The sequence below is a fragment of the Typopeltis vanoorti genome, chromosome 13 (genome assembly GCF_054136105.1).
Source record: "Typopeltis vanoorti isolate ZY-2024b chromosome 13, IOZ_Tvanoo_1.0, whole genome shotgun sequence".
Classification (NCBI taxonomy): Eukaryota; Metazoa; Arthropoda; class Arachnida; order Uropygi; family Thelyphonidae; genus Typopeltis; species Typopeltis vanoorti.
Window position 1 is genome coordinate 16,287,171 of NC_143561.1, and position 13,515 is coordinate 16,300,685.

At 34.1% G+C, this 13,515-nt stretch overlaps 1 protein-coding gene across 2 annotated transcripts in view; it reads right to left on the reverse strand.

The window, feature by feature from the left end:
- The window catches only part of Mulk (acylglycerol kinase-like protein Mulk), a 182,859-nt gene that overhangs the window by 26,716 nt on the left and 142,628 nt on the right, over nucleotides 1-13,515 (reverse strand). For both annotated transcript variants that reach the window (XM_090402840.1, XM_090402841.1), the window contains exons 12-13: nucleotides 5,158-5,299; nucleotides 693-808 (exon numbers count right to left, since the gene is read on the reverse strand). In XM_090402840.1, the coding sequence (XP_090258966.1) occupies nucleotides 693-808; nucleotides 5,158-5,299 (258 nt within the window). The remainder of the gene's footprint in view (nucleotides 1-692; nucleotides 809-5,157; nucleotides 5,300-13,515) is intronic.

A 13,515-nucleotide genomic window follows, 5' to 3' on the forward strand; every position in this document is an offset into this window, starting at 1 on the left:
AAATATGGGAACAGACGAGAGAATGAGCAAAACTGGTATGTGGTAAATTGACAGAATAACTTTGTATGGAAAAAGTTAGAAATTAAGAGAGTGTTCAAAACAATTTTAACTGATAGATCTAAAAGCTTGGTTAGAAATAAAATGGTTGATCAAAGACTAGAAAATATGACAGTTTTGGGAAAAAAATCAGGGAAGTGAACAGATGGCATCAAATGGCAAAATCATATTAAAAATGAAGATATTAGGGAGAAAAAAAAACACTTTTAGTAATGAAGAATGAGTGAGTAGAGCTACTAGTGTGTTTAATGCAAGGATGGCAGCAAAAGATCCAAGGGAAAACCGAGATCTATGTGGATTGAAATAATTCAGTCTTCTAAGGTATCTTAGAAGACTTAACTATAAGATCTGACAATACTGGAGTCTTGAAAGATAAGACTAATATAGAGGAAAATTGTTGATAAGAAGTTAGAAATAATATAAACTTTCTGCAGTATTAGTACTATCATAGTACCCTATGCCTCCTGAAGATACATATCAGGAATCTGATGATGATGATAATGGCAATGGCAAAATTACTTTCTGCGAATTAAAGTAAATTCTGGGATTTTAAAACTTTAAAGTGGTTATTAATTTTAATACAGAGTAAAGCTACAACAAAAAAATTAATATAATACGAAAACTTTGATGCCTACCTTATTTTCTAGAGAGTTATTTGTAGAAATAACTAAGCCTGAACATGAAGTGGTTTCTGAATGCCAGTTTCCACATTCTTCATTGGTAATGTTATTATAGCATTTCACTGTATGATCTGTTAAAAAAAAAAAGTTAAGAATAGTGACTGATATTTTATTAGCAACACACACACCAGAAGGCCATTAAAAAAGTCCCATTAACTATGGATCCCTCTGGATGGAGCCAACGCCATTTTAGAATTAAGAATTGGTATGCTATATTAAAATAGCGTTGCTATAACTACGTGATATTATAACTGCTATAACTACTGATGATGCAAAATTAGGAAAGGCAATAGTTGATAAAGGTGATGTAGATATCTTACAGGATAATTTAAATAAACTGGCAGTGCAAGCAAAGGACAATGGTTGTCAATTCAATGTTGTAAAATGTAAGGTAAAATGCACTTCGGGATGAAAGATTATACATTTATATCATATCGATGGTATTAATTTAAAGGAAATGATACAGCTAGGGATCTAGGGGTGATCGGAGGACATATTGCAAGAATTGGCAAAATAGCTCAGAGGATTACTTGAATGCTGAAGAACACATTGACAAGTAAAGATAGGCATTATTATCCCTCTTTATAATGCTATGAGTCAACCACATGTTGACTACTGTGCACAGATTTGATAACCTTTGTTTCTTGAGGATTGGGAAGTGGTGGAGAGGATTCAGAGATGAGTGACCAAGCTGGTGACAGATCCGTGGAATGTTTTCTATGAGGATAGACTGAGGGTGTGTGGGTTGCAGAGTTTAGCCGACAGGCAGAGGAGAGGGGATATGATAGAAACACAAATTACTAAAGGGATTCTATAAGACTGACACAGAAGAAAATATTCGATATGTGGAGAGTAGGGAGAAAACAAGGGGTCACACTTGGAGGTTGACTAAGAGTGTGGTTAGTAAGGGTGTGAGAACTAGGTTCTTTACTTTAGAGTGGTAAATGAGTGGAATGGATTGCCAGAGGTGGTCGTGAGCATCTCAACAGTGAATAGGGTTAAGGAAATATATATGTATTGTGTTATTCGATGGGGTGGGTCTCCTGAGATGAGTCTTTTGGCTTCATGGAGTACCCATATAAATAATAATATCTAGGCAACAAGTTAACAACTTTTCCAACAACACTATTATCCTCTACCTCCCATAACAACTTCCTCAAGTCTCTATCAACATTCTTTATTTTCACCAACTAAGTCATTTGGCAAAGCATAATAACTGCAATTATTAACGACTTTAAATATTTCAAGAAATGACAATGTACACTAAAATATTAATTAAAAACTTGAATCAATACCTTCCTATATTTCAGCAATGTTATATTGCCATCTTCTGGGAACATAAAACTATGATATGTGCACACAGGCACTAACAACTAGCAAATGAGACTGAAGAAGGCAACTAAAGTTGGTCCTAGAGTCCTTTAGGACTTCCATGTTCCCAGAAGATGGCAATATAACATTGCCGAAATATAGGAAGGTACTGATTAAAGTTTTTTAATTAATATTTTAGTATACATTGTCATTTCTTGAAAAATTTAAAGTCATATGTAACTAACATATAAGTTTATCTACAAGAATTGCAATTATTAACACACACACACACACACACACACACACACACACACACACACACACACACACACACACACACTAATTAATAACTGCAAAGCATCAATTATTTGTTTCAATGTTTTCCATCAGGAAAGCATGTTTTGTGTACTTTATTTGTGATCACACCTCTAATGATTGATTCCCCCATACAATGTTATACAATTATTCTTTGACTCTTTCTTTGTAATACTAACTTCCTTTCTCATTTGCATCAGCCAATCTGTTCTTTAGATGTTTAATCTCATCTTCCAGATGCTTTATTTCACTTTTCATTTCTTCAAATATTTCCTAAGCTCTTCCACTCTGTTCCCTTTGTTATCATGACTAACACTTCAATGTGATTTTTGTTTACTACCAGCAATGCTGGTTCCCATTTCAAAGCCCTCTAACCTATCATTACATGTTTCACATACATTAATGCTACTCTAACAGTCCACAAATATTTCAGATTTTTCAGTGCATACATGAAAAATTTTTACAATGCATCCACTAGGAAAAATTCAATTTAGAACGCAATCTTCGTGCCAAAGCTTTCCATGCTGCAACCATGTACTTTATGGATGCCATTTTCAGAAAGCAGAAACAGTAGGAACAAAAAAGCAGCAAAAACAGAAATAAACAAAATTCAAACAACCAACACTACTGAAGAACACTTGTATCCAGCATGAAAAAAATGAAGCACAATTATATGAAAAAAAAGTCACACTATACACTTTTAAACACGCATTTCTTAGGACAGTTCAAATACACCACTACATTCACTTGCGATATTACATAATCTTCTATATTCTTGCCAAAGTCTTTCCATGACTTCTGTTCAGTTGCTTTTATACACAGTTTCACTTTTGTGCATTTTTCTCTGAGCACATGCTGACTCACTTGCTAAAATCTTTTGGTATGCTTTGTTCTTTTTCATGACATCCACTTTAATTTGGTGAGTCCACAATGGAATTCAATTTTTCTGTCCTTGTAAATAACTTCACCACAAGCCTGAATTAATCAATGTTTGATTAGTGTTTTCAAACTCCTTTTTTTTTTCTTCTTCTTCTTCTGGTATCTGTATTGTCTACAGTTCACCTCTGAAATGAACAACCATAATTTTTAAAAAAAATTTCTTAAATATTTTTCTTTTCAATATGACATTCACTTTTATGCTGCTCAATACTTTCTAAATATTGATTTCCTATTTTAAATCTCCTATATACACTCTTGTATCCTGAACCAGCATGAAAATTTCATAATCAACAATAGCATAATCAATGAAACTTTTATTTTTCATTCTCTCCACATGAATTTGTGCTGGAATATGGGGTTAGTGGTGATCAGTCTGTGTCTTGAACAGAAATCCAGCAGGTACTTGCAATTATTATTAGTTTTGTTCTTTTTTCCCCAAATTTTCAGAAAACAATTGCATATCTGGTATTCAATTCCTATTCTAGTGTTTATATCTGCAACAAGGACCAACTTTTCCTTTTTTTTTCTTTGTGACAGCTACCTTTCTCTAATGACTCAAAAAATTCCTCCACTTCACCATTCTGATTTCTGTTCACATCACTCTACTTGATACTGTCTGTTATTCAAGATGATTATTGTCATCTTGAATAACAGACAGTATCAAGTCAGAAAAGCAGAAAATCAGTTTTGATTTTCTGACTATAACATCTTATATTTGTTATTTAAAATAATCTCACCTGTTTTTGTCTTCTTTGTTTTGGTAATACCAATTATGACAATCTGGTACTTGCCTAATTCTTCTTCTACTACTTCCTGTTTTGTGAATACTTCTTACAATAATAGTACATATTTTGAATTCTGCTGATGTTGAGTTGGAGTTTGTTCTAGTAGCTGACTTTTTACTCCTCATTATTACCTGACATAAACAGCAGGATTTTGTTTAATCAGATAATGGCCTGAACTAGTATGAAATTTCACCATTATGTTGTACTATCATTTTATTATTGTTTTAGCCAATGAAAATAAAATTTAGTTGGCTAAATCCTGAATTGTCAGTCCATCCTCATTCATTCAGTATTCAGGAGATACTTGCTAATGTGGTGCAATATGAGAGATGAGGATTGGACATTAGGTAAGAAGTCCCAGGTGGTTTTCCACATTTCTTTAAAAGGGTATGTAGAGGTCTTCTCCTAATTATCTAACTTTGACTCTTAAGCAATCCAAAATATAGCTATTAACATGAATATAACTATTATATACTTGTTATTCTTTTTTCCTGTGCCTTCTGATTCTTTGTTTGAATTTTAAGTCTCAATTCCAACCGAATGTGGCTATAAGAAATGAAACCTACACAGTGTCTCTCTTTCTCTTTTTTTTGAAATTTATGAAACACACTGCTGAGACAGTTTCTGGTGGTGTGATATGCATACATATTTTCATGAAGTCTACTCATGGGTGAGAAATAATATTCAGCTAGAATAACCAGTAGATAATCAATGGTCATCTGTTAATAGTCTGCCAACTTACTAATTAGCAATTACAAGAATTTTTTTTTTAACTGGTCAATCCCCAAGAACATTAATTCAAAATGTTCAAGATATGCGTGTTTAAAGACCATGTGGGAAGAGAATGTTTAGCAAAGACATTCCAATTGTCAAGGAAGTTCCCATTTCTTGACAGTTATTCATGTAAAATAAAAAACAAGACAAGTTAGTAAATTCTTATTATTTGCAATGTGACAACCTTTTATCTTCTACTGGTTCCTAATCTTAGCCTCATTCAAAAAGCATAAATACTTTTGGATGTGATTCAATGCCAATAAATATTTTAAAAATACAGTTAAAATACAACTCACCCTCAGATGGCTTTCGTGGAAGAAATGCTTCCCACCATCGTTTTGAATTATTTTTCTGCTTTTGGGTAGATATGTAACACTTAGAGCAGCCATCACATGGCAAAATATATGATAAATTTATACTTCTATGTACAGGCCATTCCTAAAATGAAATAGAACAAACAAAACCATACTAAAAGCAATCCAATTTAAACATAGTAAAAGATACATTAAAAGTAAATAGAATATCTGGAGTAATTACTTTCAAAGACTGTTAAACGAACCAAGCAGTGACTGAACTGTACTAAAAATTTTTCAAGAAGAATGCAAAGAGGAGTGCATATCAATACTTAAGGTAGAAAAGCCATCAAAAACTTGAAATATGGAAAGACAGCTGAAGTAGATGATATTTGACCAGAAATGTTTAAGTATGGAGGTTTAAAAGTTTTGCAGTGACCACACTGCAGAGGGCTTGGACAGAAGGTCGAATTCCCAATGATTGGGGTAGAGATCTCATAGTACCTATCTATAAAAAAGGATATAAAATTGAATGTGAGATTTACAGAGGAATTTCTCTACTGAGTGTTCCAGGTAAGATTTATGCAAGCATACGATCAGATTTTCACTTTAAGACAAATAGTTGAGAAATCATGGGAATATGGCAATGATCTGTACTTAAGTTTTGTCATTTGGAAAAGGCATAGATAATGTGTTCAGAGAAAAGCTTTTCAAAACACTACAGTTATACAGAGCAATCCATAGTCTATGTTTAAGTTGTCAGTCAGCAGTTAGAATTGAAGGAAATATAGGAAGATGATTTTATGTAAAATCAGGGATAAGACAAGAATGCACATTATCTCCACTCTTATTCATCATCTATATGGATCACACTATGAAAGCGAGCGGCATTAAGCCTGATATTAGAATTGAAGATGTCAAACTAAGCTCTTTACTTTATGCAGATGATGTTGCTCCTTAACACATCTAGTGCAAATCTCCAGGATTCACTAACTAAATTGAATAACAGCTGTAACAAATTTGGCATGAAAATCAGCACTAAAAAGATCAAAACTATGAAAATAGGCAGAAATACTGCTCACATCAACTGCATTCTGAATGGAGATCCTATAGAACAAGTAAAATATTTCAGCTATTTAGGCACAGTTTTTAGTGAAGATGGCAGGTTAAATCTGGAAATAGACAACAGAATAAGCAAAGTTGGTATGGAGGGTTGCCAGCTGAATAAGAGAGAAATTTGCCAAAACACCAAACTAGCAGTATACAAGACAGTGTTCAAACCAGTTAAGCTAAGTTATGCATCTGAGAGTTGGGTTAGAAATAAAGCACCTGATCAAAGATTAGAGACCACAAATATGTCAAGTACTATTATTACTAAGTATATGTTATTTTATGTCAAGTACTATCATGCTCAAAATATCCTATTATAACCATAAACTTTATATGACTTTTACCAAACCTCAGGCATTTAATAGCAAAATTCAAAGAAGACACTATTGCTGGCAAGAAAGTACATGTAAAAAAGCAGTTCAGAAGAGAACAGAAAAAATGTACGAAAGCTATGTGTAAAAATAACCACAAAAAAATCTTTGGAAGGTTTTTGGAAAGACTATAGAAGACAAATTTTATGAAGGTAGCAAATATAATTACACTCATACCTCGCTATACTGCCCCTCTTTATACGGCTTTTTGCTATAACAGCCTTGTGTAATTTTGGCTAAGTTTCGATTTACGGCTTACAATTTTTCAATATACAGCCAAAAAGTTGGGAAATACCCTGTGTACGTCTTTTGTCATGTGTTCTAGGTCGGCCGCACTGCTCCGTGCAGGAACGCTACTTGCGTCGTCTTGTAGTCGTGCAATCTTCGCATAGCACATAATTTGTCCCTGCCTTCTGTAAACGTGCTCATGAGTAGATGCATTTAGTGATCAGTTTAGTAAATTAGGTAAATCCCCAGTATCAAAAGTAGAAGTGTTTGTTTCTTCTTGCGTTCTGTTTCAACTATAAACATTGTTGATAAGTACACAATATGTATTTGTAAGTAAATACATACATATTTATTGAACATTTTAATATGTATGTATTCTTGTTGCTATAAAGGGTGTACATTGTAACTGTTATTATTTTTTGTTTTTTTAAATAGAATCCAGTATATATTTGGGGGAAACATGAGCCTGAAATGTTCTTTAAATTTGGAGAGTGATGGAGTTAAAAAAAGAAGCCAAAAATCTGTCTCACTAGAGACTAAACTAGATGTTTTGCGTCGTATTGAAGCTTCTGAAAAAATTGTTGATATATGTAAGGCATTAGGGCTTGTGAAATCTACGGTTCAAACAACTCACGCTAACAAAGAAAAAATTAATGCACATTCACAGTCACCTGCACCTTTAAGTGTTTCAAAATTTACACGCCAAAGTAGCAGCAATATGGAAAGAATAGAAAAATTATTAAACATATGGATTGAAGACAACAATCAACAGAGGATGCCAATGAGCCAAATGACTATCCAGGAAAAGGCGAAAAGTATTTTTGAAAATTTGAAGAGTGAAGTTATTAGTGAAGATCTGGCAGATGAAACTTTTCTAGCAAGCCGCAGTTGGTTTGAAAAATTTAAAAATCGCAATAATTTGCATAATATTAAAATGAAAGGTGAAGCAGCTAGTGCCAATGCCAATGAAGCTCTAGCCTATCCAAACATTTTGAAATCAATTATTGAAAGAGATGGATACGTTCCTCAACTTTTTAATGTGGACGAAACAGCACTTTATTGGAAACGAATGCTTGAAAGAACATACATTTCAAAGAACAAGGGCTGCATCTGGATATAAGGTGTACAAAGAGCAATTAACTTTGCTCCTTGGTGCGAATGCAGCAGGGGATTTTAAGCTGAAACTGCTTTTGGTATATGCTTCTGAAAATCCAAGACCTTTAAAAAGGATTGAACAAGAAATAATTGCCCGTCATTTGGAGGCCCAACAAAAAACCTTGGATGACCAAAATACTCTTCGAAGATTGGTTCAAAAATTATTTTTGCCCTGATCAAAAATACTTGCAGGAGAAAAATTTAAGTAACACATTCTTGCTCCTATTGGATAATGCTCCAGGGCATCCAGTTAACTTATCTGAATTATCTGCAGATGTGGAGATTGAATATCTACCTAAAAAAACAACGGCCTTAATCCAGCCAGTGGATCAGGGTGCAATAGCTACTTTTAAGGCATATTATTTACGAAGAACCTTTCGAAAACTTATAAATGAAACTGATGGCAAATCGTCAATTAAAGAGTTCTGGAAAAAATTCAACATCAAAGCTGCTGTGGACAACATTACCGAATAATGGAATGAGTTGAGCTCTTGAAATCAACCACAATGAACCATATGTGGAAAAAAATTTGGCCAGAATGCGTTACAAGTAATGAATCTGAATTTGAACCCCTTTCTGAAATTAGACAAAATATATTGAACCTAGCAAATGAACTTGGTTTTGAGGATGTAGAAGAACGTGATGTAATCGATTTGCTAGATGCTGATAGAGAACCACTTTCTAACGAAAAATTAATAAGAAACAAATCGTACATTTGATGTACGGTTTGTTTATTTGTTATTTGTACTTATTTGTTTGTTAAATAAGGAACAACAAAAGCCAGTTGTTTGCCGACAATTAACCTCAAAGGATTTATCGAATGTGCTTACTCGTTTCGAACAAGGAAGAAACGTCCTACTTCAAAATGATCCTAATGAAGAACGCAGCACCAAAGTTTCTCGCAGCATTAACACAGTTGTTAACTGCTACAAAGAATTGCAAAAAGAAAAAAAAGGGATGCAATACAACAAACGTTGGACAAATTTTTTAAACCGGGTCCTCAGACACAACAGATGGTGACACTAACTAAGTGATGTCATGCAATTCGTCATCAGACTGATTCAAAAATTAAAAAAAAAAAAAAAAGTTCATTTGTTATTTGTGTTTTATTTCATTTTATTTTTATTAGTATTATAGAATTATATTTTTGTTTTTATTAATAACTAATGTAAACGATATTTTAAATGAAATAAAAAATGCATTTTTAACCACAAACCCAATGATTTTCTATTTTTTTTTTATAAAATTGGAACAGATCTTACCGAATTTATACGGCTTTATATGGAAATAAATGATTCGTTATACAGCATTTTGCTTTGCGGCCGACTTTCCATGAACATATCTCGGCCGTATAGCGAGGTATGAGTGTACTACTAAGAAAAAGTGTCACAAAATACAGGGAATATTCTGAAAACCTATTTTTATTTATTTTTTTAAATATTAAATGAAGTACAAGCAACAAAACCATAATAGAAATATCTAGATGACAATTTCTGATGACATTGAAAATGTCATCAGAAATCTGGAAAGGGAATACTAGAATTGATGATATGGAAATATCAATGCTTTTCAGTGACTGCACTGTGTACATTAGAACATTTGGACAGAATTTTGCCAAATCCCATATGACTGAGGGATGCCTCTGATTTTTGTTAATTAATAATAAAAATGAGCAAAATAATCCTGAATGTGAAAATTATAGAATTTTCTTACTAAGTGAAATTTGTTTTGAAAAATGTGAAAAACTGAGTTTAAGCCAAATAGGGTATATTAAAAAAACAAATTTTTATAAAAAAACAGTTCAGAAATCATGAGAGTATAACAAGGATCTGGAGGTTGCCTATACTAAGCAGTTTATCTCCCTTTCTATATTATCATGTGCCTTGAAAAGGCACATAATAATATAGAAAGGGAGATAAACTGCTCAAAATACTGCAATTATAAAGTATAAACTGAACATTATAGTGATCTATGGCTTATACTAAGTTTCATATTAAAGTTTTTTGTTTTTTTTATATCACTCCCACACAAGAGACAGTAAAACCTATAGCAAATCAATGCTGTGTGGGAAAGGGTGAAGAGAAAGGTAGGTTGACTGATATTCTCTTAAGAGCTGGAGGTTGTAGTCTTCAGAGAATACTTCATGGGAAAGGCTGTTCCAGAGAGCACAGGTGGATGGAAAAAAAGATGAGTGGGAATAGCAGGTTCAGTAGATCAGCAGTTGATGTTGGTCAGCTACTGCTCATGTTACTGTAGGCTTAGAAGAAAGAAGATAATGATGATGTCAGCTCTGCTGAACAGAGCCCATAGAAATATCTATGGAAAAGACACAATCTGAAAACTGACATCTGTGAGATAGTGGTTGGGTTGTCAATTAGCTGAATTTTCCTCTTTTGGACAACAGCAGTAAGCATTTTAAAAGATTTTCGGTACACCACCCCAAATATTATTATTATTTGACACCTTCAGGGAGTCCAAAGACTCATCAAGGAGGGCACCTGCTCTACAACTCTGTCTCCACCAATTGACTGCAACTACACCAATGCCACTACCACCACCACTAGTTTTTCCACAGACAATCACAAACATCCATGTCCACGGCGGGATTCGAACCCGCAGCCTTTCGGCTAAAGACCGGATACGCTGACCACTCAGCAAGCCAGGCTAGAATATGAGAGTAGTATTCCAAGATCAGCCAGATTTCAGATTTGTAAAAAATAAGAAGTTGCACTGGTGAAAAGCAATGTTTTGAATGAAAAAAGGAAAACAAGTTTTTTGGTAGCTGAGGATGCTAGTAGTAATGTGTTTGTGCCAGGAAAGGTCTGAGATAAGCGTCATTCCAAGAAGAGATCTGGTCTTGTCTGTTGCGCTTGTTATCAAAGGTAAGGGGAAAAGAAATAAGGTGTTTTAGGTGGGGGGGGGGAGAAGAATGTGTTTTAGAAGCATTGAAGGCGATTAGTTGTCAACACCATATTGAAGGACAGTATGGAGGGCACTGGTTATAGAAGATTTTGAAGCTTGACATGCTTCAGAAACAAAAGGTTTGTCATAAGTAGGAGGAATGGAGAGTGCTGTCACCAAAATCTATGATAAAGCTTGAGGTCAGTGAAAAAATGTCAGGTGAAAAAAAAGGCGAAATAACATTCCTGAAAAACAACTGCATTAGTACCAAAAAATTTGAAGAGAGAACCCCATCCACCATTATTACATGCAGACATATAACTCAACAGAAATAAACTGGTGACTAAAAACTGCAAATGAAGACAGACAATAAGTTGGCAATTTTCTGAGAAGCCTTCAATGACAAACCATATCAAATGTCAAGTGCAAAAGGACAGGTTTCTCCAAACCTTTCCATGGCATGTATCCAGAGGTGAGTGATGTAGGTGCGATCTGCTCTGGATCTTGACTGAAGAATTTATATTGGTGGCAAATAATATTACCAGTTCTCCAGATGTTGAAAAAGTTGACTATTTGACTGTTGATGACTTTCTCAATTTTAAACAATGCTAAGATGAGGGCAATAGATTGAAAGTTTGATGGCAGGCATCTTTTTTTTTATTTTTTATTTTTTGAATTGGTGGAGAAGGGTAAATATGGATTTGCTTACTTGTTGAGGTGGATGCAAGTTGAGTATAATATAGTCAACTCTCACTATAACACTGCTATAACAAATTAGTGAAAAAAATTCATGCAAACTATTCCTGTAATCCCTATGAATTTGCTATAACAAGAATTGATTGTAAATAATAGACAATAGTTCAGAGGTACATCTCTTGAGAATAACAGGTGGAATACCAATCAGGTCCAGGATACTTTTTTTGGCATTTTGATTGTTCAAGATTCTTCTGATGTCTTTCTAGTAGTAAGCTAAAAGATGAATGTGGTGCATTCATCCAGTATAGCTGAAGGTGATCTTCCATAGTCATCTATAAAGAAGTTGGAATGAGAAGAATGATGTCAGGAGATCAGCTTTAGGTCATTTTGTAACAGGGCCATTTGAATGAAAGAGAGCAAGGGGTGGAAGTGGAGAAAAATTACACTCGCCTTTGCATGAGACTAGAAGGCATAATTGGCATTTGAGCAAGGAACAAGTTTTTTTTTTTTTACATTTAGCTCTGTGCTCTTTGAAAGTCAAGACTTTTCAGTCTAAAGTGTCAGCTGTAAATGACGCTCAAGTTTTTGTATCAAGCCACTTATGATATGCTGTCTTTTTTCCTTAGACTACCTGCACCCCTTCCTGGAAAAATATGGTTTGGATATTGGACAGGAATTCTGAACAGAGTGAACAACAATAGGTCCTTATTCCACCATGGATGATTTCTGTAACATGATCAAAACAAGTATCTAGATGTGAAGAATGAAAACAGTAATCTGACCACAGAAAAGAGGAGTAAGTCTCAGAGATTCTCACACTTGGCACTGTTGTAGTGCCAAAGCACATAAGGTTGCAATTGGCTGGGGAGAACAATGATCCACTAGAAATGAAATTATATGAATTACCAAGAGGAGAGATCATCTCAACAATGCACCTGGAAGGAGAAGTGGTTAAAAAACCACTCAGCGTGTTGGGTAGTGTTAGAGTACATGGAGAGAATTGTCAGACATTCTGGTTAGATGAACAATTTTCTTTAGGTCATTGCGTACAGCAAATAGTTCAGCCTATTCTTCCAGCTTGCTCATTGAAATTGGAAAAGGAAGCCAGCTGGGGTTGTAGACATTGAAGTCAAGAGGGAAGAGTTAGAATTAAAGGACATACAAGAAATAATGTTTGATATACATATAATGGTTTGATGATAAATCAGATAAAGCAGATTTGTAAATTATTTCCATTATCACCACTATTATTTATAATCTGTATGGACTACATTATTAAGAAAAGTGGTATTAAACCTGATGTTCAAGTATGAGATATTTAAGCTTGGCTCTTTACACAGGTGATGTTATATTCTTAAATCAATCTGCATGTCAAGTCTCTATCCAAATTAAATAATAACTGCTATGACAATTTTGGTGAGATAATCAGCAAAAGACAAAAACTGAAAATTAACAGAAAAACAGGAAACATGAAATACTCAGTAACACACATTTTAGATATTTAGGCACAATTTTTAAAAATTGACAAATGAAATAAATAAAAGGAGATAATATAATATATAAGGCTGCAAATATATAGTGAATATATTTGTTAATAATAGCATAAGAATTGCACTGGGCAAGAATAGTTTAGCAGGAAAGAAGAATTGAGGGAGAATTTGGAATGAGATAAGAACCAAGAAGACTTTTGTCCTCTGGGGCCCTTATCTACTTAAGTGGTGGTGGTGGTTGTTGTTGTTGTTGTTATTATTATTATTATTATTATTACGTGACACTTCCAAGGAGTCCAAAGACTCATCAAGGGAGGACACCTACTCTGCAACTTCCATCTCCGCTACTCCACCAAAGGCAACTACCTTCATCATCTGCACCAACGCTATCTATATTGCCAACCACCACT